This window comes from Labeo rohita, chromosome 11 (genome assembly GCF_022985175.1).
Source record: "Labeo rohita strain BAU-BD-2019 chromosome 11, IGBB_LRoh.1.0, whole genome shotgun sequence".
Taxonomy (NCBI): Eukaryota; Metazoa; Chordata; class Actinopteri; order Cypriniformes; family Cyprinidae; genus Labeo; species Labeo rohita.
The window spans coordinates 15,148,681-15,173,372 of NC_066879.1; the positions used below are offsets into that span (position 1 = coordinate 15,148,681).

Sequence of the window (24,692 nt, forward strand, 5' to 3'; positions counted from 1 at the left end):
TCTATCATCCATCTGTCTACCCACCCATCATTCATCCTTTGTTCTATCATTGTTCAATCCATCCATCCATCCATCATTCTATCCATCCACCCACCCATCCATGGTTCTATTATCGTTCCATTCATCCATTCGTCCATCCATCAGAACAATGGATGAGTGAATGGATGGATGGATGATAGATGGATGGATGGATGGATGAATGGATGGAACAATGATAGAACGATGGATGGATGGATGGATTGAATAATCATAGAACAATGGATGGGTGGGTGGATGGATAGAACGATGGATGGATGGATTGAACAATGATAGAACAAAGGATGGATGATGGGTGGATAGACAGATGGATGATAGAATGATTGATGGATGGATGAATGGAACGGTGATAGAACAATGGATGGGTGGCCATCCTTCCATCGTTCTATCATCCATCTGTCTATCCAACCATCATCCATCCATTGTTCTATCATCGTTCCATCCATCCATCCATCCATCTTTCTATCAGCATCTATCCACCATCATCCATCCATTGTTTTATTTTTGTTCCATCCATCCATTTATCCATCTATCCATCATTTCTCCATCTATCCATCATTCTATCTATCCATCTATTGTTCTGTCATCCATCTATCCATCCATCCCATCCCATCCCATCATCGTTTCATCCATCCATCTATCGTTCTTTCTATCATCCACCTGTCTATCCACCATCATCCATCCATTGTTTTATTTTTGTTCCATCCATCCATCCATCATTTCTCCATCTATCTATCTATCCATCATTCTATCTATCCATCTATTGTTCTATCACCCATCTATCCATCCATCCACCCATCCATTGTTCTATCATCGTTCCATCCATCCATCCATTGTTCTATCATTGTTCTATCCTTTCATCCCTCCGCCATCTATCATTCTATCATCCATCTGTCTATCCACTTATCATCCATCCATTGTTCTATCATTGTTCTATCATTCTGTCCATCCATCCATTTAGCCATTGTTCTATCATCCATCCATCCGTCCGTCCATCGTTCTATCATTCTATCTGTCCGTCCGTCCTTCATTCTATCCTTAATTTATTTAATTTGCTTTTAATTTAATAATGAGTTCATTTATATGTCACCATCTGAAAAACATTTGAATTTAACTGACATAATGTGCAGTGTAATCCTCCTCTAAAGGTAAAAAGGTAGAGAAAGAGAGAATGATGGACAGTTAATCAGACACACATAGTTCAGAGGAAGGAAGCAGAGAATACGATTACAGAATAAATTTCGTTTCTGGCACAAATCTGTCTGCTGTATGTGTGCTTATAGAGATTGATTTATAATTGAGAAGTTTAAAGTGATTTTCAATGCGTTCCTTCGTTCATGTTTTGGTTGGTTGAGTCATTGATGTTCCTGCGGCAGGAGTCGTTTGAACTCTGGAACTGCTCGAGTCAAACACTTAACGAAGGGTCTTCCCTTTATTATGACTCGTTTGATCCTTAAATTGAACAATAACAGCCCAGTGTTGTCTTCTCAAAGCGTCTCCACCTGTCTGTCTGTCTGTCTGTCTGTCTGTCTGCGTGTCTTTAGCCATCCACTCCTGCAGCGTTGGGAATGGCGGCTGCGAGCATTTCTGCGTTCAGCAGAGGGCGGGTCATTTCAAGTGCCGCTGCCGACCCGATTACAGACTCGACACGGACGGAAAACACTGCAAATGTGAGTCTGACCACACTCATGTTCAACAGCAAGAGCTTACCATGAGCATTGCAGGTTTCTGATGATAGCATGAGCTTGAAGACATGTTTATGATCAGCACAGTGGGATTTAAGAAAAATGAAAATGCAAAGCACAGGTGGAGACGGACTGAATGGGAAACAGGCAAATGAGATATTTAATTTATAATATTTTGTTATTATTGAGCATTAAGCAGTTAAGCAAACTTTTCATGCTTTTCTTTCAGTACAAACCCATAGTGCCCATGAAGCTCCAATATGGACAAAATAGTCATAATTCAATTACAAGTTTTGGAAAACCATACTAATTATGAATGTTTTTATTAAATACAGGCTGGAAATTATGTTGTTGTTCACTGCAGGTACTCCAAATTTAACACAAATGATGCCAAACTGAATTAATAGGATTAGGAGAATTTTTGCAGTGAAAAACAACTTTTGGCGAGAAGTTATTTTGTGACTTCAGAAAGCTTGAAATTCTGCAAAAGTCATGTATAGTACATTTATGAACCATCTGTGCTGCTTTTTTGTTCTTTTGACATACATCAGAGATAATGTCATGAAGGTTTGTGCCAGTATGAAGAAAAATAAATGATGTTTTTGTTTGTTTTAATAACTTCAATTGCATTCATTAGCAGTGAATAAAGATAAAACTTGGCTGTAATGATCTCCACAAACATATCAACATGTTTGCTCTGATTAACAGGCCATAGTGGAGCTTTTTGCTGTAAGGTTGAAGCATTTGTTAAACAACATTGACACGTAATGCATGAGAAATTCTATTCCCAGATGCTTGAATATGCTATTAAGTGTCTTAATGACAGAGAAATTTAATCATTCAAGTATAAAATGCTCTTTTTAATGTTTTATTGTTTGAATGTCTTTCAAGCCAAGCGCTTTCATTCTTTGAAGTTCGCAAAGAATCACAATGACTGCTCAAGGAGATTTAGTGAAAATATGATTTTGGTCTTTGGGATGAAGCTGCCCTTTGATTCACTTGATGACATAATATCGCAAACTGGTGACTTCAGCAGGGACATGTCTTTTTGTCTCGTCTCTGAGGTCATCTGGAGTTGAACACAGACTAATGAAGGATCATGATTGCAGAATAATTTCTGCCATTCTGTGTCTGTAAAAGTGTAATTGTTGGCTGCAAACAGATCATTTCACTGCAGCTGTTGGACAGACAGAAACATGTTAAACACACTGAGCGGAGATACACAGAGCAGCTGGATGAGGATGATATGTACATTTGGTTGTGTAATGTTGTATAAATATGCTAAATAATTATACAAAAACATAATTATATTGTAATTATAGACATTTTAAGATTATTTTACGCAAAAGCTGAAAAATCATAAATAAAATTTCTAGTAATATAATTTCATGATTTATCACTTTTGATTTATTATTATCCCTGATTTTAAGTGAGTTAAATTGATGTGGCGTGGTTAACTACCGGTGATGATTACGTCTAATTTACATCTAATTTTTCACTTTCTAACAATTTTTATTAAACCAACAACAACAAAAGTTTAACAACAAATTGTTTAAACAAATTATCATTAAAATAGCAATACAGTGTTTTTTTCACATTTCACCCCAACATATGTATGTATGAAAAACATTGTATTATTATTTTAATGACAATTTGAAAAGAAAATTGTCATGAAAAATATCAGAATGCAAATTGCACTGCAGATTGGTTTTAAAATACATTTAATTTTCCTTTTTTTTTTTTTGGATCAATACAGATTTTCTTTTTTTTTTGTATTTTTCATGAGAAATATAAGTCACATTTTCTTCACAAATTCTAATTAAAATAATATTCATGTTCTCTTTTATTTAAATTTGTTTAAATTAACAGTAGTATAACTTTGACAGCGTTTTAGTGGTACGGTATAAAAATAAAAAATCTAAGATTACGAGATTAAAGACGAAATTACATGAATAAAGTTGAAATATTACAAGAATAAAGTCGACATATTACGAGAATAAAGTCGAAATACTTCAAGAATGAAGTTAAAATTATGAAAATTAATTCGTAGCAATTACAAGATTAAATTGATAATATTTTGAGAGTAAATATAAAATTATATATTCCACATTGTCTTTCTGTTATAGCGAGGAGAATTGTGAATAAAATGTGCCCAATTGTCTTTAAAATAATAACAGGAATACTGGAATAAAATATGACAGGTTTTTAAAGGGTTCTGTGAGATTCACCCACTCAGTGCCAACAAACGAATAATGACGTTAATAGTAATACAGTCTGTTGTTCTGTCATCAGTGTTGAGTCCGTGTGCGGAGCGAAACGGCGGTTGTTCTCAGGAGTGCCGCAGGGATGGAGATGAGGCCCGTTGTGGATGTCATTCAGGTTATCAGCTGGCTGAAGATGGCAAGACCTGTGAAGGTAAAATGTACCTGGATGGTGACCTGTATTTAGTGTGGTTTGTAGAGTTAGTGTCAGGTGCTTATAGAATAGAAATCTGATATGTCATTACTGTTGCATTGCTCATTCATGTCTTGTGTTCTTTGATGTGTAGTGTACATGTGTGTGTTTTCTTTGCATCAGACATTGACGAATGTCAGGAGGGCCATGCGGACTGCGCTCATGGTTGTCATAACACTATGGGATCTTTCATGTGTTTGTGTCCCACCGCTTATGAACTGGGTGTTGACGGAAAGCAGTGCTATCGTGAGTATAAATGATTTGAGTCTGGACCCTGTCAAATCACATGCAACATGTCTCACACAAGAAAAAATACATTAAATCATATATGTTTCTCTCTATAGCCTGTTTCAGAGTGTACATTATAGAATAGAATATAAACAAATAAATATAATAAATATATATGCAACAATATATGCACGTGTGTGTATGTGTGTAAAATACATGCACATTTGATAATGTTTCAAAATGTTTTTTTATATTTAGTATTTTAAGGTGTTTTTATGGTACTAAATTGTATTTATGTAATATTTATGATCCATATGTTACACATAAAGTAGAATCAAATGCAATAAAATAGATAATCTGTGTGAAATATACGTATATGTAAAATACATGCACATTTGATAATGTTTGAGAATGTGTTTTATTTAACATTTAGTATTTTTAATTGCTAAATTGTATTTATGCAATAGTTATGATCCATATATTACACAAAAAATAGAATAAAATGCAATAAAATAGATAGAATCAGTGTGAAATATATGTATATGTAAAATACATGCACATCTGATAATGTGTTTTATTTAACATTTTGTATTTTCAGGTGTTTTTATCGTACAAAATTATATTTATGCAATAGTTATGATCCATATATTACACATAAAATAGATTAAAATGCAATACAATAGATAGAATCAGTGTGAAATATATGCACATTTGATAATGTTTCATTTTTTTTAATGTAATATTTTGTATTTTCAGGTGTTTTTATGGTACTGCACTGTATTTATGCAATAGTTATGATCCATAAATTGCACATAAAATAGAATAAAATGCAATAAAATAGATCTGTGTGAAATATATGTAAAATACTTGCATATTTAATAATGTGTTTTATTTAACATTTAGTATTTTTAGGGTTTTTTTCATGGTAATAAATTATATTTATGCATTAGTTATGATCCATGTATTAACTGTTATCAGCTTTTTGAGTATAGACCTGAAAAATTAAGTATTAAATGCTTTGGAGCACAGATGAAAAATAATTGGTCACTAGTTTAAAGAGCACATGACAGATTATTGCTAAAGAGAAAAAAGTAACAAAGTGAAATTTAAATACATTTATTATTATGAAAAATGCACAAAAACAGTATTTAAAATTTTATATGAAATATATGTTTTAAAAATATCTATCTATATTAAAATATAGATATTCTATTAACTGCGAGAAAATCAAAGGCATAAATCTAAACAAGTTGTGTTCCAAATTTGAGGTTGATATCACAAAAAATGATTTTGTTTGGGTGCAGTACCAAACATTTCCCCGTTGTTTCCCGTTCATTTCCAATGTATTGTGCGGGTGTGTTTTTCACTCTCAGGTATCGAGATGGAGATTGTAAACAGCTGTGATCATAATAACGGTGGTTGTTCTCATCACTGCGAACATTCAACCAATGGACCCGTGTGCAGCTGTAATCAAGGGTACCAGCTGGACGACGACCACAAGACCTGCATCGGTAAAGGAAACTAAATATGACAATTTCCTGTTTTAGTCACAGTAAGCATGTGAAGTCAAGGTGTGTGTTCTTGTCTGTCAGATATAAACGAGTGTGAAGACGGCAGCTCGTGTTGTGAGCACGACTGCACAAACTATCCTGGAGGTTACGAGTGTTATTGTACAGCTGGATATCGACTGAACGCAGATGGATGCAGTTGTGACGGTACGACATTCACAGAGAAAAAACAAATATTTCCAGTGATGTAGGAATCTAGATTCATAAACGTTTGTTATTACAGATACAGACGAGTGTTTGGCTGCAAATGGAGGATGTGATCACACGTGTCAGAACAGCGCTGGATCCTTCCAGTGCTCCTGTAGACGCGGATATCGTCTCGATGAAGACAGGCGCTCATGCATATGTGAGATTACAGCCTGTCATGAACCTGTTTTTTATTTCCAGTACAGAACCATAAATGAATTATGAGCTCTTTTAAGTTACGCACTGCAGAGAAAACCAAACTGTGTATGAGAGATTCTCATCAAATAAGGGAAATATCCTGTTTGCTAGAATCATTTTAATGAGGTGCTTTAGATGCATTATATTATATTATATTATGTCATATTATATTAATAGATCAAATTGAGGAAGTATTCTACTTACTATAGTGACTTTGAAGAATAAATGCTTCAAAAAATTATTCTAGTTTTAAAAGATATATTTTTATTATATTATATTATATTACATTATATTATTATAAATAAAAAAAGGTTAAAAACAGTGTTTATTAAAAATAGAATAGAAATATAGAATATCATTTGTAAAAAATATGTATTTTTTTATTCAGCAAGGATGTTATGTTTATATTATATTATATTATAAATTAAAAAAAGTAAAAAAAAAAAAAAACAGCATTTATTACAAATAGGAATATACACTACCATTTAAAAATATATATTTTTTTTATTCAGCAAGGATGTTATATGTTAATGTTCTCCAATTTAATCTCAAATTCTCATTAAAATTTATCCTTTTCTTTTTCATTTTGTTTATTTAAATCTGAATAAATTAAAGAGAATATAACAAATTATTTCAGTTTTATTTGTAATAATTTTAATGCTTCAGCTTAAACTTCTTTTATTTTGGTTAGTTGCCAAGGGGCAACATTTCTAATTTCTAAGTTTTATTATATTATATTATATTATATTATATTATATTATATTATATTATATTATATTAATAAAAGGTTAAAAAGAACAGCATTTATTTAAAATAGAAAACTTTGTAACCGTATACACACACACACACAAAAAAAAACTTTTATTCAGCAAGGATGTTAAATTGATTTAAAAAAGTGATAGCAATGACTTATTCTCTCATTAAATTAGTTTTATTATTGTCTTTTCATTTGTTTATTTAAACCAAAATAAATTAAAGGCAGTATAGAAAATTAATTCAGTTTTATTTGTACTAATTTTAGTACTTCAGCTTAATTATTTTATATTTATATTAAATTGTATAAATCAACAGATCAAATATGGCAAATATTCTGCCTGCTAGAATGATGTAAAATGCTTTAAAAACAGTCATTCTAGTTTTAAAAGATATATTTTAAGTAATGATTTATTACAAATTAGACTTCTAAAAAAGACTTCCTAACTTCTCCTGTATAGTATGTTTTCGATGAAAAGGTTTGTTTTGGTAGCATGGGTGTTAACTGACTCACTGCGGTGAAGTGATTTAATGTAAAAACCTATTTTAGTTGAATCAAGGTCTTGGCAACTGTAAACAAGATTAAGTAGTCAAACTTCAAAAATTGAGGATTTTTCTCCCAAAATACAGTATAAGTATATTTTCTGTAATGTAGTTTAGGTCCATATAGTGCTTAATTAAAGTAAATGTGTGTGCGTCAGTGCTGGAGGAGTCGGTGGAGGCGTTGAGCAGCGGTCAGACGATGGACAGACCTCAACCTCAGCTCACCATCCTGCAGGACTATGAGCAGATCCTGGAGCGATACGACGACTTTGAGGACGACACAGGAGAACTGCGTGCTGAGAGCACCCTAATGGAGAAATTCAGTAAGAAACATGTCAAAACTGTGATTTTATATATTGGAGGCTATTACAGTATATGTATCATAATGCATAAAGCCTGATGCAAGGCAGTTGTATTTTGGTTTAAGTTGACTGTTATAACCCTGATGCAATCTCATGTTGTGCGTGCAGTATGTTTGAATGAATCGTTCGGCTTCGACTGCAGTCTGTCGTGTGAGGACTGTGCTAACGGAGGAGTGTGTAACAAGCACAGAAACGGCTGCGACTGTCCTGACGGGTGGACGGGGATCGTGTGTAACGAGAGTGAGTTTCTCTGAAAGAGCCGCAATAATAATTATTATTTAAAAATGTGTATTTCTGAACACTCAGGCTGATCATAAATGTATCATCAAGACAGAAGCAATTACAATACATTCTAAACTGGAAAACGTCAACAGAAAAGTAATTTCACAGTTGGAGAAACGTTCCATTTGTTTGATGAAAGATGATTTCAAATTAAAAAAGCTGGATCCATACTTGCTTGTATTATTCTTAATGATTTTTTGAATTTTTTATTATAAACACAAATGGATCATCAAACGTTTCAGCACTAGGCCTTCCTCAGTGAATTATACTTACTTATACTTAGTGAATTATGATGAAAGATGATTAAAAACACACTGGTAGATTGTGCACAATACAACCAGAGACATTTAATAACATAGACCTCATTATAACCCTGTAAAGCCTGACAAATGAAATACTAGTTTTTGAAATGGAACAATTTAGTGAACCTTTAAACAAATCTGATCTTTTCTCATGTGTTTTGTGGAGTATCATATTTTATATATCAGGCTTTTATGGCGTATATAGTATGATATACATGTAGTGAGATGGATCTCATTCTATTATAAGGCCCAAACTGAACAAAAAAATATGCAATTTGGTGCAGTTGTTGGTATTTTATATGGTCAAAAAGAAAGATGAAATTCTGATTTTAATATAAATTAATGATCTGTATAACATTATAACAGACTAATTACATAAAATGATACTATACAATAAATATCAGTTGTCACTGTTTCCCAATACTATTTAATAAGATAACTTAATGAGTCTTAATTTTAGTAAGATGTTTTTTAAATGATATATAGTTTTAAACATATAATGTTTGTGACTTTCTATCTTACAATTCACTTTTTTTTCAGAATTGCATAATGCAAAGTCACAATTGCATGCTTTTCTTTCCCAATTGCAGGTTTATATCTTGCATTTCTGACTTAATAATAAACAGTTTCAAGTTATGAAGTCAAAATCGTGAGATATAAACTTACAATTTTGAGACAAACGTGATAAGTTAGTCTTTTATTCCTCAGCATTGGACTTTAGTTGCAATTGTGAGTTCATATCTTACAATTCTGAGAAGTGAAGTCACTAAATAAACCAAAAAAAAAAAAGTAATTGCTACTTTTTTTTTACCTCACAATTGCAAGTTTACATCTCGCAATTCTGACTTTTTTTTCCTCAAGATTATTAGTTATAAAGTCAGAATTGCAAGACATAAACTCACAATTCTGAGATTTTTGTCTCAGAATTATTAGTTATAATCAACAGTAATATAATATAATAAAGAAATAAAGTTGCAATTCTAAAAAATAGAGAAATAAAGTCAGAACTGCAAGATATAAAGTCACAATTCTGACATTTTTTTTCTCAAAATTGCATGTTTATATCACAATTCTGACTTCAGAACACAGAATTGCGAGTTTAATCAGAATTGAGATATAAACTCACAATTTTGACATTTTTTTCTCACAATTATTAGTCATAAATTCAGAATCGCAAGACATAAACTTGCAATTTCGAGAAATAGTGAGAGAAATAATGTCAGAATAGCCAAATCTAAAGTTTTCTATTTGAATATATTTTAAAATGTAATTTATACCTTTGATCAAAGCTGAATTACTCCAGTTTTCTTTGTGACATGATCCTTCAGAAATTATTCTAATGTGTTTATCAATATTTAATTAGTTTAATTAGTTTAATTAGTTTTTTTTTTATTAAATTATTGAAATTAATACTTTTATTTACCAAGGATGCTTTAAAGCTTTAAAGACATTTTAATGTTACAAAAGATTTCTGTTTCATAAAAAAGCAGTTCTTATGAACTTTCTATTCATCAAAGAAACCTGAAAAAATTCTTCTCAGCTGTTTTCAAAATAATAATAATAATAAATGTTTTTTTGAGCAGCAAATCAGAATATTAGAATGATTTCTAAAGAATCATGTGACTGGAGGAAAGATGCTAAAAATTCAGCTTTGAAATCACAGAAATAAATTATATTTTATAATATATATTTATTTTTTGTTGTACTTTGAATCAAATAAATGCAGGCTTGGTGAGCAGAAGAGACTTCAGAAAAAACATTAAAAATCTTACTGTCCAGAAACTTTTGTCTGGTAGTTTAGATTGTGTGCAACAGGTTTATCAGCGAAGTTTTGATCATGTTGATCATTTAGAGGCTTAGAAATTTGTATATCAAATTTGACACCATAAGCTTTGTAGAGTTAATTTTCATTTTAATGTATTTTGATTGTGCTGCGTGTCTTTAAAAGCTCCTGACCTCTGTCTTTCTGTCTTTCTGTGTTGTCCAGCATGTCCGGAGGGCTGGTTCGGCAGGAATTGCTCGATGATCTGTAAATGTAAGAACGGCGGCGTGTGTGATCCGGTCACCGGGAGCTGCCGATGTCCACCGGGGGTCAGCGGAGAACTGTGTCAGGACGGTCCGTTTACGTCTTTACTGTATGGACAGATTTAATAGATATAATGCAAATCATTTGTAATATTAATATTAATGCAATCACTTTAGGTTGCCCTAAGGGTCTCTATGGGAAGTTCTGTAATAAGAAGTGTAATTGTGCTAATAACGGACGCTGTCATCGCACGTACGGGGCGTGTCTGTGTGACCCGGGACTGTATGGAAGGTTCTGCCACCTACGTGAGTACTGTAATGTTACATTTTAACTACACTTTGTGGAGTAATTAAAACGGTCTCGTTGCAATGGTGCATTAGAAATTTGTAATCTATTATGACTTCCTGTCCTCTGTGTTCATGCAGCGTGTCCTAAGTGGACGTTTGGCCCGGGTTGTTCTGAAGAATGTCGGTGTGTTCAGCAGAACACCGTTGAGTGTCACCGTCATCACGGCGCCTGTATCTGCAAGCCGGGTTATCGGGGCGACGCCTGCAAAGACGGTCAGTTTGCATGATGAACAACTGAAGTGTCTTTGATGCAAGGTTGCATTGCACTGAAAAATTTGCTTTGAAATGCTTTAATGATATACGTTGAAAAGAATAGGAACGTAATAAGTAAAATAAAATAATACAAATAAAATAAAAAATAGATAGTTGATACATAGTAGTTTTATCTTTTTTTATTTTAAATTTGCTTGAAAATGCTTTCATGAAATACAAAAATCGAAAATCATGCAATCTAAAATTAAATTAAATAATTATTTTTTATTTTTTATTTGCATTTGAAATGCTTTAATGAAAAGAATGGGAAAACAATCTAAAAATTTTATAAAATAAAAATAAAATAATACAAATAAATTTTAATGGAAAGTTGATGTATAGAATTTTAATTTGTCTAATTAATCTCTAATGAAACACTAAAAAGGAAAAACATGCAATCTAAAATTAAATTAAATTTTTTATTTTAAAATTGCATTGAAATGCTTTAATAAAAAACAAGAAAAAGAATTGGAAAATGTAATCTAAAAAATGTAATTAAAGTAACATTTTAAAATTGCAGTCTAAAAATAAAATAAAATGTTTAGTTGACAAATAGCATTTTATTTTTTTTTTTAAATTTGCATTGAAATGCTTTAATAAAAAACAAGGAAAGGAAAATGTAATAAAAAAATTAAATTAAAATACCATTTTTAAAAATTCTCTGCAATCTTAAAAATGCAATAAAATGTATAGTTGATAGATAGCATTTATAGAGAGAGAGAGAGAGAGAGATGCTAAAGCATTTCAAAGCAAATCTAATATAGATCTATATATATATATATATATATACTGAAGACAAAAATGGATAAACATGCAATCAAAAATTCAATACAGTTCAAGTAAAAGTATAGTTGATACATAGCCTTTAACCTTTTTTATTTTAAATTGCCTTTAAAATAATTTTAATGAAATACAGTACAATGAAAATAATTGGAAAGCATGCAATCTAAAAATGAAAATATAAAGTAAAATAAAAAAAAATAAAATGGGTATTATTTATAAATAGTGTTTAATTTTTTTTTTTTTTTTTTTTTTTTAAATGAAATACAGGGAAAAGAATTGGAAAACATCAAATATAATAATAAAATCACTTTTTTAAACATTAAAGTAAATTAATAATTAATTAAAATAAAATGTACAGTTTAAAAAAAAAAGTTTTAGATAAGAGATACAGTATATATGATATGATCAGTATTAATTTTTCTTTGCAGAGTGTGAATCAGGCTTCTTTGGCTCTGGCTGTGCTAATAAATGCTCCTGTCCGGCTGGAGTAACCTGTGATCATGTGACCGGAGCGTGTCAACCACAGTGTCCAGCTGGAAAGAGAGGAGACAAGTGTGACCAAGGTATGTCAAGTAACATTAAATATATATGAAGTGTCTACATGCCATTAAGGTCATTAGAGCTGAAATCTTAGACATGCATCAGTCACTGTTTGGATCAACAGAGCTGTAGGTGGAAATGGAATGTTTGAATTGTGCTCCAAATGTTCAGCATGATAAATGTTTTTGCTGTTACTGTAATAGATTGTGTTGATGGAAGATTTGGGATCGGCTGCTCTCAGTCATGTGACTGCTCAGGGGCACCATGTGACAAGATCACTGGCCAGTGCTTGTGTCCTGCTGGAACTTTTGGAAAACGTTGTGAAAAAGGTGATACTGTCATACTGGCGTCAACATGTCATAGTTACATTGTTGTATATTTTTATATTGTTTTCACATCTATTAAAAAGACCCTTAGCTTGAAATAAAATTTAATATTGCTAATACAAACAAACAAACAAACAACAACAAATAAATCAGGAAAAACCCATTTCCAAGAATTGAATAAATCCCATGATTTTTAAAACTGCATTTAACTAAGTATAAAATATTTAGCTATTTTTAAACATTTGTTTTTTAATAGAATGTGAATGTTATAAAGCATTTTAGCATCCTGAAAAATTATTATTTTTTATTTTTAAATGAAAAAATTAGGGTTATTTTTTTGCTTTTTAATTTACATACTTTTCTTCAGATATAAAACTGTGTTTAACTGTTAACTATAAAATTTGTAACTATTTTTAAACATTTGGTTTTCAGAAAATATTAATTCTATAAATGGCATTTTTTTACATTTAAACAATTTAACATGTATGTATTTTAAAATATTTTTTATATTTATTTTTGTATATTTTTATATTTTTTTGTTTGTTTATTTATGTATTTTATTTTTCGCATTTTCATTTACATACATTTCTTCAGATATAAAACTGTATTTAACTTTTAACTGTAAAATATTTAACTATTTTTAAACATTTGTTTTTCACAGAATATTAATTCTATAAACAGTTTTACTCATTTTATTTTTTTACAATTAAAAATATGGTTATTGTTGTGTTTTGTGTTTGTTTATTTATTTTATTTTTTGCATTTTCATTTTACAATTTCAAATTTAGGTTATTTTTATTTTACATTTTTTTTGTTAATTAAGTAATTAATCAATTCCTTTTTTTTTTTTTGCGTTTTCATTTCTTCATACATACCTTTCATACATTTTTTCGAAAATAAGTGCCTGCAAAATGGATAAATGTAAATATCCTCAAAGGGTAGTTATATTACATTAATTAATATATTATATTAATAATACAAATTTAGTATGCACATTCCCCAACACCTCAGTGTTGACAATTTGCAGGCATGTTCATGACCTGATACGAGAAATAATCACTCAGTGTCAAGAACAACAACCTAGGTTAACAAATAAGAGTTAGAAATGTGTTGCATAATATAAAGAGTCACATTAATGATGCCGTCTAGATGTATAATTCAAACACACACAATATTTCTGCATCAGAGTGTGCGGAAGGTCGCTGGGGTGTTGAATGTCGGGAATCGTGTCCGGCGTGTGAGAACGGAGGCCGCTGTGACCGGGTTAACGGGGCGTGTGTCTGCGCTCCGGGATTCATCGGCAGATTGTGTCAGAACAGTGAGTAAATCTCTGTCACTCTCAAATGCAGACACGTTTCCTTTGTACGTGGTGTTTCGTGAATGTCTCTGTGTTCAGTGTGTCCCACGGGACGTTTTGGTGCGGGCTGTCAGCTCAGATGTGCCTGTGATAATGGAGCTCGCTGTCATCCTGGAACCGGACGCTGCTCGTGTCCTCCTGGCTGGACGGGGCACAACTGCAGGAAAGGTATGTTTTGTTATTTTTTTGCAATTATAAAAAAATAAATACAATTTAGTTTTTTTTTGTCATGAGTTTGAACAGTGGTGGATATTTGTTCACTTGTTTGATAGTGTATAATACGTTTGGGTAAAGTGTAAAATAAAACTTTCTTTGCACTAATCTTTTTTTATTGACTAATATGGTTCATTGATCAGCAGGTCAAAGATGAAAAGTGCTTTTCAAGCATTAAAAAATGTGTGTGTTGTAGCTTGTGACGCTGGCCGCTGGGGTCTGGACTGTGTGAATGTGTGTGACTGTCGAAACGGTGACGGAGGGTGTGACGCTCAGACGGGACGCTGTCAGTGTGAAGCAGGTTTCACTGGACCACGATGTGACCACAGTGAGTCAAACACCTGCACAACAACAACACTCACACAGCATTTATGTACATCAAACAGCAGAGAAAGCACTAGCAACGCCAAGCTCATGGGTTTGCAAGAATGCAAAAAAAATGATAAACTGTAACCTAATTGGAATCTAAGTTGCTTTGGATAAAATGTGTTAAAATGCAATGACATCTCTGCATTTATTATCTTATATCTAATATCTTATATAAATGTTACAGCATTTATGATGCTAATGGGAAAAAAAATTATAATGGAATGAAAAAAAGAGGAAAATGTGGAATATAAAATAAAAAATACAGTAAAAGTAAGTAAATAAATAAATAAAACATGGAAAAAAAAATAAAATAAAACTTTTTTTCAAATTTAATTGTAAAATTGATATGATAAATATCTATGATCTGGATACTATAAACATTTCTTTTAGATTTTTACTCTTATTTATTTATTTATTTATTTATTTATTTGCATTTTGCCTTTTACTTCTTGATATTAAATGGTTTTGCAGGTTGACAGATGAATTTATAAATATACGAATATTTTACGTAGTCTCTTAATTCATATGTGCTCAGAAAATTCTCATTCAGAATTATTATTACTACAAAACAGAGATAAAATGTTGATTATAATTTAAATATAATTTAAATATTAAATTAAATTAATAAATGTCATTTAAAAAACGTCATTTATAATAATTGTTATTAAAAAATTGAAATGTTATAAATATGAGGGAAATAATCTGAAAACATACAAAATAAAGTGAAATATTAATTAATAATTAAATTAATACTAAAATAATTTAAATGTCTATTAAATAAATTAATAAATGTAATTTAAAAAGTTAGCATTTATAATAATTATTAAAAATGTAGATATGAGGAAAAGACTGAAAACATGCAAAAAAATTAAATATTAATTAATAGTTATGAATAATAAATAAATTTAAGTATTAAATAAAATTAATAATAAATAAATGACAATTTAAAAAAATATATTATTATATTATAGTTCTTAAAAAATGGAAATGTTATAAATATGAGGAAATAAAATAATAAAATACAATAACAGATAGTTGATACATTACATTTTATAAGTGTATATTACAATAAATTTATATATGTTTTTATTTATTTATTTGTTTATTTATTGAAACCCTTTCACTTATTTATTTTAAATGGTCTCGCAAGTTGACAGATGTACAAATATTGCATATATTTTCTCATTTTAGATTTGATAGTCATTTTATATTTCATGTTTAAAAAAAAAAAGGATTTATAAATCGCTTTAGGTAAAAGGGTCTGCTAAATGACTAAATGTAAATGTGATTTTATGTCTGTTATAAATGTTACAGTATTTATCATGTATTTAATGTGATCTGTGTCATACGTCTGTCCCAGAATGCCCTGCTGGTTCTTTCGGCCCGGGCTGTAAGCATCGCTGCCAGTGTGAAAACCAGGCATCATGTGACCATGTGAGCGGAGCTTGTACCTGTAAGATCGGCTGGACTGGAACCTTCTGTGAAAAACGTATGATTCTTCCACTTAATTTATAATAACATCAGCCATATTATGGGATGCTTGATTTTTGACAGTTTATGTGTGTCCAGCCTGTCCACAGGGTTTTTATGGCTTGGACTGTCAGCAGAAGTGTGTGTGTATGAACGGAGGTCTCTGTGATCACGTCAATGGTGAATGTGCCTGTCGGCCTGGCTGGATCGGCCCGCACTGTACCCAAAGTGAGCTTAACTTTTGTAGCTTTTCATCTTTACCGTACCTTTAATAGACCTTTTAACCTAGGAAATCGCTAAAGTTGTTCAAACCAAAAAGCCTCTAAAAAGAATGATTTTCATCTTGCTGGTCTGTGCACATGTTATGATTGTAATTTCTTTTACGAGCACATCTGTCTTTGTGTCTCGTGCACACTGAGTCATTTTCCAGTGAGTAATGTTTGTGCCGCTTGTCTCGTCTGTAGCGTGTCCCGCTGGATTGTACGGAGCGAGCTGTTCTCAGACCTGTGTTTGTCACAATAACAGCAGCTGTGACGCCGTAAGCGGTCAGTGTGAGTGCAGCGCAGGGTGGACGGGAAACACCTGCTCACAACGTAAGATACTGATGCTTCATTAAAATGTTGCGTTTATTTGATCTCAAATACAGTACAAACATAAATATTAGGGGTGTAATGATACATGTATTTGTACCGAACCGTCATGGTACGGGCATCTCGGTTCGGTGCATGAGGCGTCACAACGAATACAGGCAATTCGCCCTCAATCCAGAAGGGGGCGCCTGCAGCAATGAAACGCTGTTTGATAACATATGGTTTTTTTTGGTTTTAAAAAAAGAAATTAATACTTTTTTTCAGCAGAGATGTTAAATTGATAAAAAAGTGATAGCAAAGAAAAGATCTATATTTTGAATAAATGCTCTTTTTTTTTTGTATTTTTTTATTCTTAAAAAAATCCTGAAAAAAGTATCACAGATTCCAAAAAATATTTGGCAGCACAACTGTTTCCAACATTGATAATTCGGTCACACCCTATTTTACCGTCCAGTTCTCGCACTATGACTTTTGCCTTAATAAACTTCATAGTTAGTAAGGTAGTTTAGTAATAAACAGCCTGCAATATGCATGCTAATAAGTAACTACATTGTAAAAAATAAAAAAGCTTAAAATGATTTGTTACCCTGCTGCCTTAAAATTTTAAGTTCAGTCAACTAAAATAAGTTTAGTCAACTTGAAATGTTAAATTTTACTAAGTGACAACTTAGATATTTGTGTTTGCTAAACTTAACAGATGGGTAAATAACCCAGCCGCCTTAAAATTTAAAGTTGATTCAACTCAAATATCTAAGTTGTCACTTAGTATAATTTAACACTTCAAGTTAAATAAACTTTTTTTTGAGTTGACTGAACTTAAAATTTTAAGGCAGCCAGGTTACGAATTATTTTAAGTTGACTCAACAAATTGTTTTTTACAGTGTAGTAATAGTGAGAATTGGTCCCTATACTAAAGTGTTACAGATAATTCTAATAATAAATCCGCATATTAGAATGATTTCTGAAGGATCATGTGACACTTAAGACTGGAGTAACAGCTGATGAAAATTCAGCTTTGATCACAGGAATAAATTAAATTTTCAAGTATATTAAACTAGAAACCATTGTTTTATATTGTAAAAACATTATGCAGTATTATTGTTTTTTTCTGTATTTTTAATTAAATAAATGCAGCCTTGATGAGCATAAAACTTTAAAAACATTTCAAATGAATGAGAAAAGCACATAAAAACGTTTCCATTTTTTGTTGAGTTATAAGCGAGTGAATATTGAGATTTGCTACAGTAATTCTGTTGTTTTGACACAATCCTTCTTAGTGATTGATGCACTTTCATACACAAATGGGCCCCTATGATATGTAATTATGCATATTTATTTGCATAAAAGTCACAGGCAATATGAAGAGTAGAATATGAAGGCCTCTTATGAAGAAGAGCAGTGTTTTTGATGGTATGTGTAGTTTTGGATGGTGTTCTAGTTCAGGTTTTGTATTCCTGTTTCTCCAGGTTGTTCTCCAGGTTTCTTCGGGACGGGCTGTGCTCAGAGGTGTCTGTGTCAGAACGGGGGCTCGTGTGACCCTGAGAGCGGCCACTGCTTCTGTCCCAGCGGATGGACGGGTTCAGCCTGTGAACTGGGTGAGTGGAAAACACCTTGCTTATTAGCATGCACACTACTAGCACATTGGCTGTTTATTAGTACTTATACAGCAAATAATAATGTCTTAGACTAATGTCATATTTTAGGTCACTTAGTCATACCTCATCACTTAACAACTACCTTACTTACTATTCATAAGCAGCAAATTAGGGCTTTATTTAGGCAGAAGTTGTAACTGATAGTTAGTTAATAGTGAGAATTATTCCCCAAACTAAAGCGTGACCAAATTTGTATATTTTTTATGTGTTATTATATGTTATATATAAATGAAATGGATGTCCAGCAATGGATCTCCATGTGTTGACTGTCAGTGTAAGTTGGGAAGGAAAATTTGAAGGGGAAAAAAAAAAACAATTGGGAAGCTGCTGATTTCCAGACATTACATCATATATATATATATATAGTGTCAAGCTGGTGTTTCACTTTTCAGTATTTGTTGACTGGTGTGTCAGATGGTTTTGGCAACCGCAACCTCCGTTTCAAGATCTTGGTTTCTTCTCCTCACACCTCATAATAGTAATAAGCGCTGCTGTAGGGTGAACGTTTATATGCAGGTTCATTTAATTTCAATCTCAATGCTAAACTTAAAAATAAAGTAAAAAAAATCACAACATGTGTGGTACAACTGTTTTACCACAGAGAGCAATATAATAATAATAATAATAATAAAAAAAAACAATGTTTAATTATATATATATATATATATATATATATATATTGAAAATGTATTATTTCTAAATATATAACGTAATTAGTCTAAATATTTAAAATCTTTATATTAACATAAATGATTGCATATAATTTTAATGTAATTACATATTGTATATTTTTATATTCATACATTAATTACATATTTAAATAAGTTATATCTGTTTCATAAATCTGTTTCATAAAATATCTTATATATTTAGAATTTTATTGCATATTTATTGGTGGTTTACATTTGAGGTATACACTATGCATAAATTATACTACATTATACTACATAAATTCTAGAGTATACAATATAGATTAGAATTATAGATTATCACAGATATTTGAAATATATTATTTATAAATATTTAATGTAATATTTATATTTAAAATCTTTATGTTAACATAATTTATTGCATACAATTTAAATATAATTATATATTGCATGTTTTTATATTTATACATTTGTTAAATATCTGTTTCGTAAATATGTTTTATATTTAGATATTTATTTATTGCGTATTTATTGGTACTATTTATAAATATTTAATTTACATCTGTTTTGTAATTTTTTTTTTTTAATTTAGATATTTATTTATTGCATATTTAATTATGGTTTGCATCTCTGTTTTGTATTTATGTGTTTAATTTGTCAGAATGTGCAGCGGGTCGCTTTGGGTCGGACTGTCAGGACAGATGTGAGTGTCTGAACGGCGCTCATTGTGACAGACAGACGGGTCAGTGTGTTTGTCAGCCCGGCTGGACGGGACGGCGCTGTGAGAACGGTAAGATCATCCAACTTCCTGTCCCGAAAGGAAATACATCAACATTGAAAATAAACTGAGCTTTTCAATATCGATACAGAGTATTTGTCTCCTCCTAGTGCTCCGTTATAAATGTGTTCTGATGATTAATACAATGATTTTAGTAAAGACTGTCTTTCAGGAGATTACAGTCATATACACACTGAGAGAATGACTGAACATGCCTATGAAATCAGTCCTCGTGTGTGTTTTGTTTATGCATATGGGGTCTAAATGATTGTAAAACTCAAAAATCATGATGAGGTCAGCGTAATATCAGCAGTGTGTGTGTGTTTGTGTTTCAGCGTGTGTTTCGGGACGGTTTGGAGTGGGCTGTGAGGGCCGGTGTGAGTGTGATCACGGCGCCCCCTGTCATCATGTGAGCGGACAGTGCTTCTGTCCTGCAGGATGGAGAGGAAGACGCTGTGAAAAAGGTCAGTTCATCACCTGTGTGACCATCACTAAATGTTACTTTTCATTTGTTATTTATATGTGAAATTACTATCATTTAATATATTAATTTAAATAATTACAAAATAATTATTAAATAATAAAGTTTTTACCTGTAATAAATAATTATAGTCTATTATCGCTTATTTATTATTACATAAATAAAAATATTAAAGAATTAAAGTTTTAACACGTAATAATTATAATAATTAAATTAAAAATATCTTATTAATATATTATTTAATCAATATTAAATAATTACATTTCAGATTCATCGGTTCTAACACATAATATTTAATTATATCTTTACTTAAATATTAAATGATTGCTTTAATTTTAATTATTCAATTAATTATAATTAAAAAGTAAATTATTGATATTATTAAACGCAATAATTAGATAATTATTACATTAAATAATTATGAAATAATTATCACCTGTAATAAATTACATGAAATTATTACAATTATTAAATACAATAATTTAAAAAAATCTAAAATAATAAAAATATTAAAATATTAGTTATAACCCATAATAGCTAATTGCATATTATAACAGTTAAATAGTTTAATAACAATTATTAAATATGAAATAATTAAGTGTTAAATGCAATAATTAAAAAAATTATTACCTGTAATAAATTATATTATTATTTATTTAATAATTAAAAATAATAAATCATTAGTTATAACCCATAATAGCTAAATAGTAACAACTAAATATTAAATAATTAACACATAATAATAATTATTAAAGTAATATCTAATTAATATATTATTTATACAATATTAAATAATTGCATTTCAGATGTTTTTACACTTCATAATAACTAACATGTAATAAGTAATTTATGATTATTATTGTATAACATATGTTCTAACACATAATAAATAATGAAATATTTCATTATACTTTTTATGTAAATATTAAATAATTGTTTTTATTTTAATTATTTAATTAATTACAATAAATAATTGAAACAAATGCAAATATATAAATGCAATATTTAAAGAAATTTCAAAATAATTGTTTAATAATTATCACCTGTAATAAATTACATTATTACTTTACATTAAATTACATTATTTAATAATTGATAAATAATTAAAAATTATAAATCATTAGTTATAATCCATAATAACTGATTACATATTATAATAATTAAATAATTGTATAATAACAATATTAAATACTAAATAATTAAGTGTTAAATGCAACAATAAAAAAACAATTATTAAATAATTATCACATGGTGGAAAAATAAATTATTAATTAATAAAAAATAATATATATATATACACACACATACATTTAATGTTCATTTAAAGTGTGTCTGTGGACATTATCTGTGTGTTGTGTGTGTATGTCAGCATGTTTGCCAGGTTCATACGGTCAGGACTGTGTCCAGCGCTGCTCCTGCCCGCCGGGCACGTCATGCCATCATGTGACGGGACGCTGCGGCTGCCCTCCTGGATACACGGGAAATGGTTGCGAGCAGAGTGAGTGTCTGCAGCTTCACTTTTACAGCACAACATGCCAAACCACTGCAGAAAAAGGCTTGTTTTAAGAAAAGTCTGTCTCTACAGCCTGTCTGCCCGGCACCTTCGGCATCAACTGTAATCAGGTGTGTCAGTGTTCAGAGAGAAACCAGCTGTGCCATCCGGTGTCTGGAGAGTGTTACTGTGCGCCCGGATTCACTGGACCCAAGTGTGAACAGGGTGAGAGATGCATTTATACTTGAGATTAGTACTGTGAGAATGTTTTGGGTTTGTTGCTCTGCTGTGGTTTAGTTCAGGTGAGCTCATTAGAGAACATCAAGGGGTTTGTGAGTTGAGTAGCTTGACTGATTAAATCCTAGAAAATGGCAAATTAAAATAAAAACAGAAAATCCGAAAAATGTAAATCAAGGTACATTATTTCAAAATCTTACAGATTTACAAAATCAAATTAAAATGTAATAAGATAATAAAACAATACATTTTAAAACAAATTTAGTTAATTTTTGATTTTTTTATGATTTCATAGATTTTGGTAACTGAAGGTTTATTTTAAAATACAGACTTAAAATCTAATTAAAACCTAATACAAATGCAAAATTAAATGCATAAACCCTGAAACACAAAAAATAAAACCATAAATAGGGTTAATTAAAAATAAAATTAATTAGTAAAAAAAAAAAAAAAAAAAAAAAAAGTAAAGCATTGAATAAAAATTCTTACAATCATTAAACTCTTACCATAAAATCCTAAAAATATAATATTAAACTTAAGGTTATTTTAATATACAAACAAACAAAAAATATATAATTAAAGCTTAATAACAAATTTAAAATAAATACATTTTAAATAAAAAAAAAAAAAAACTACCTGATAATTAAATCATAAAAAACAAAAGTAAAATGCTTAATAAAAATTATTAAAATAATTAAACTCTTACTGAAATTATAAAAATAATTAAAATTAAAATAAAAAACTAAAAAAAATCATAAAAATGCTAAATTATAATTAATTACTTAAAAAAAACAAAAAAACAAAGTAAAACGCTACATAAAAATGAATAAAATCATTAAACTTACGAAAATATCTAAAATGATAAAATATAAATTAAATCTAAGTAAAACATAATGAAAATGTCAAATTAAATGCTTTTAAAATTAAAAATTGAAACAAAAAATAAAGTCATAAAAAAAGCAAAATTAAAATGAATGAATTAAAGAATAAAAACAAAGTAAAACACTACATAAAAATGGGGGAAAAAAATCAATAAACTCCTACCAAAATATATAAAATTATAAAAATATAAAATTAAATTTAAGGTAAATTTTAAAATACAAGCTTAAAGTCTAATTAAAACCTAATTTAAAAATACATTTGAATTAAATATATCTTTAAAATAACAACAAACTAAGCTATTACCTACAATGTATAAAATCATAAAAATGTAAACTCTAATGTAGTTTTAAAATAAAAAACAAGCTAAAACACTAAAAAATGAGTTTAAAAGATAAAAACACGAAAACAGTCAAATTAATAAAATCATAAAAATGTTTGATTTTATACCTATACATTTTTTGACCTCACATTTTAATTTGAATATTTGAATATTTTATTTAACATTTTATTAAGTTATATATTTATATATATAAAATCCTAAAAACCTAAAAAAAAACCAAACAAACAAAAAGCACAATAATACAAAAAAAAAAACAACAACAAAAAAAACCTTAACCTTAATAAAAATATGAAATCTTTTATTTGTTACCATCATGTTTTTTGGATGTTTTCTCCTCATTCTCTCTTGTGTGTGTGTTTGGTGTGTAGCGTGTGCTGAAGGTTTCTACGGTCCCGGCTGTGAGCGTCGGTGCGAGTGTTTGAACGGTGGAGTTTGTCTTTCGGTCTCGGGCGCCTGTGAATGTCCGGCCGGATTCATCGGGGCCCGCTGTCATCTCAGTGAGTCACACACAGCAAATAATCCAAACACACTGTACTGTGTATCTGTCAGAACACAGCATTTCAACAGCACTCTTCTCTCCTCCCGTACGCTCTGGTGTTCAGCGTGTCCGGCGGGACGTTACGGGGCGGACTGTGGCCGTGTGGCCGTCTGTGGAAAGGGGGCGAGGAACGATCCGGTCACAGGCGTGTGTGTGGGAGACGAAGGTGAGCTGCTGTTTGCTGAGGTTGGATGTGTGTGTTTCTCTGATGTCTGACTGTCTATGTATGTGTGTGTGTGTGTGTGTGTGTGTGTGTGTGTGCAGTCTGTCCCGCAGGTCGTTTGGGACCGGGCTGCTCTCAGCGCTGTGACTGCAGTAACGGAGGTCTGTGTGACGCCGTCTCTGGAAACTGTTCATGTGCTCTCGGCTGGACCGGATCACGCTGTGACGAAGGTGACATTTATATACTGTGTATGTTTATTATGATCAATACAGATATTAATGTTAATGTTACTGTTACTCTTTACCTTTAAATTAAACTTTTTTGAAAAAATGATAATTGTTTAATTGCATATTAGTTTTCAAATCGTAATATATCTTAAATTATATGTAATATATACAGTACATATTATATTAAAATACAATAAAATATTGTAGATATTTAATATTATTAAATATCATAAATATTCTAGGTTAGTACAATTTGATTAATATATATATATATATATATATATATATATTTTTTTTTTTTTACACATGCACACAATATATATATACACAATATAATAATACAAGTATATTAAAAAAATTAATACTATATAATAATTTA

At 30.3% G+C, this 24,692-nt stretch overlaps 1 protein-coding gene across 2 annotated transcripts in view; it reads left to right on the plus strand.

The window, feature by feature from the left end:
* Nucleotides 1-24,692, plus strand: part of megf6b (multiple EGF-like-domains 6b) — an 86,681-nt gene that overhangs the window by 58,527 nt on the left and 3,462 nt on the right. For both annotated transcript variants that reach the window (XM_051123159.1, XM_051123160.1), the window contains 27 exons: nucleotides 1,581-1,706; nucleotides 4,014-4,136; nucleotides 4,299-4,421; nucleotides 5,777-5,914; nucleotides 5,996-6,118; nucleotides 6,195-6,317; nucleotides 7,810-7,974; nucleotides 8,122-8,253; nucleotides 10,585-10,713; nucleotides 10,800-10,928; nucleotides 11,049-11,183; nucleotides 12,434-12,568; nucleotides 12,749-12,874; nucleotides 14,058-14,189; nucleotides 14,268-14,396; nucleotides 14,638-14,769; nucleotides 16,171-16,299; nucleotides 16,380-16,508; nucleotides 16,745-16,873; nucleotides 18,337-18,465; nucleotides 19,837-19,965; nucleotides 20,289-20,417; nucleotides 21,804-21,932; nucleotides 22,020-22,151; nucleotides 23,754-23,882; nucleotides 23,988-24,089; nucleotides 24,188-24,316. In XM_051123159.1, the coding sequence (XP_050979116.1) occupies nucleotides 1,581-1,706; nucleotides 4,014-4,136; nucleotides 4,299-4,421; nucleotides 5,777-5,914; nucleotides 5,996-6,118; nucleotides 6,195-6,317; nucleotides 7,810-7,974; nucleotides 8,122-8,253; nucleotides 10,585-10,713; nucleotides 10,800-10,928; nucleotides 11,049-11,183; nucleotides 12,434-12,568; nucleotides 12,749-12,874; nucleotides 14,058-14,189; nucleotides 14,268-14,396; nucleotides 14,638-14,769; nucleotides 16,171-16,299; nucleotides 16,380-16,508; nucleotides 16,745-16,873; nucleotides 18,337-18,465; nucleotides 19,837-19,965; nucleotides 20,289-20,417; nucleotides 21,804-21,932; nucleotides 22,020-22,151; nucleotides 23,754-23,882; nucleotides 23,988-24,089; nucleotides 24,188-24,316 (3,495 nt within the window). The remainder of the gene's footprint in view (nucleotides 1-1,580; nucleotides 1,707-4,013; nucleotides 4,137-4,298; nucleotides 4,422-5,776; nucleotides 5,915-5,995; nucleotides 6,119-6,194; nucleotides 6,318-7,809; nucleotides 7,975-8,121; nucleotides 8,254-10,584; nucleotides 10,714-10,799; nucleotides 10,929-11,048; nucleotides 11,184-12,433; nucleotides 12,569-12,748; nucleotides 12,875-14,057; nucleotides 14,190-14,267; nucleotides 14,397-14,637; nucleotides 14,770-16,170; nucleotides 16,300-16,379; nucleotides 16,509-16,744; nucleotides 16,874-18,336; nucleotides 18,466-19,836; nucleotides 19,966-20,288; nucleotides 20,418-21,803; nucleotides 21,933-22,019; nucleotides 22,152-23,753; nucleotides 23,883-23,987; nucleotides 24,090-24,187; nucleotides 24,317-24,692) is intronic.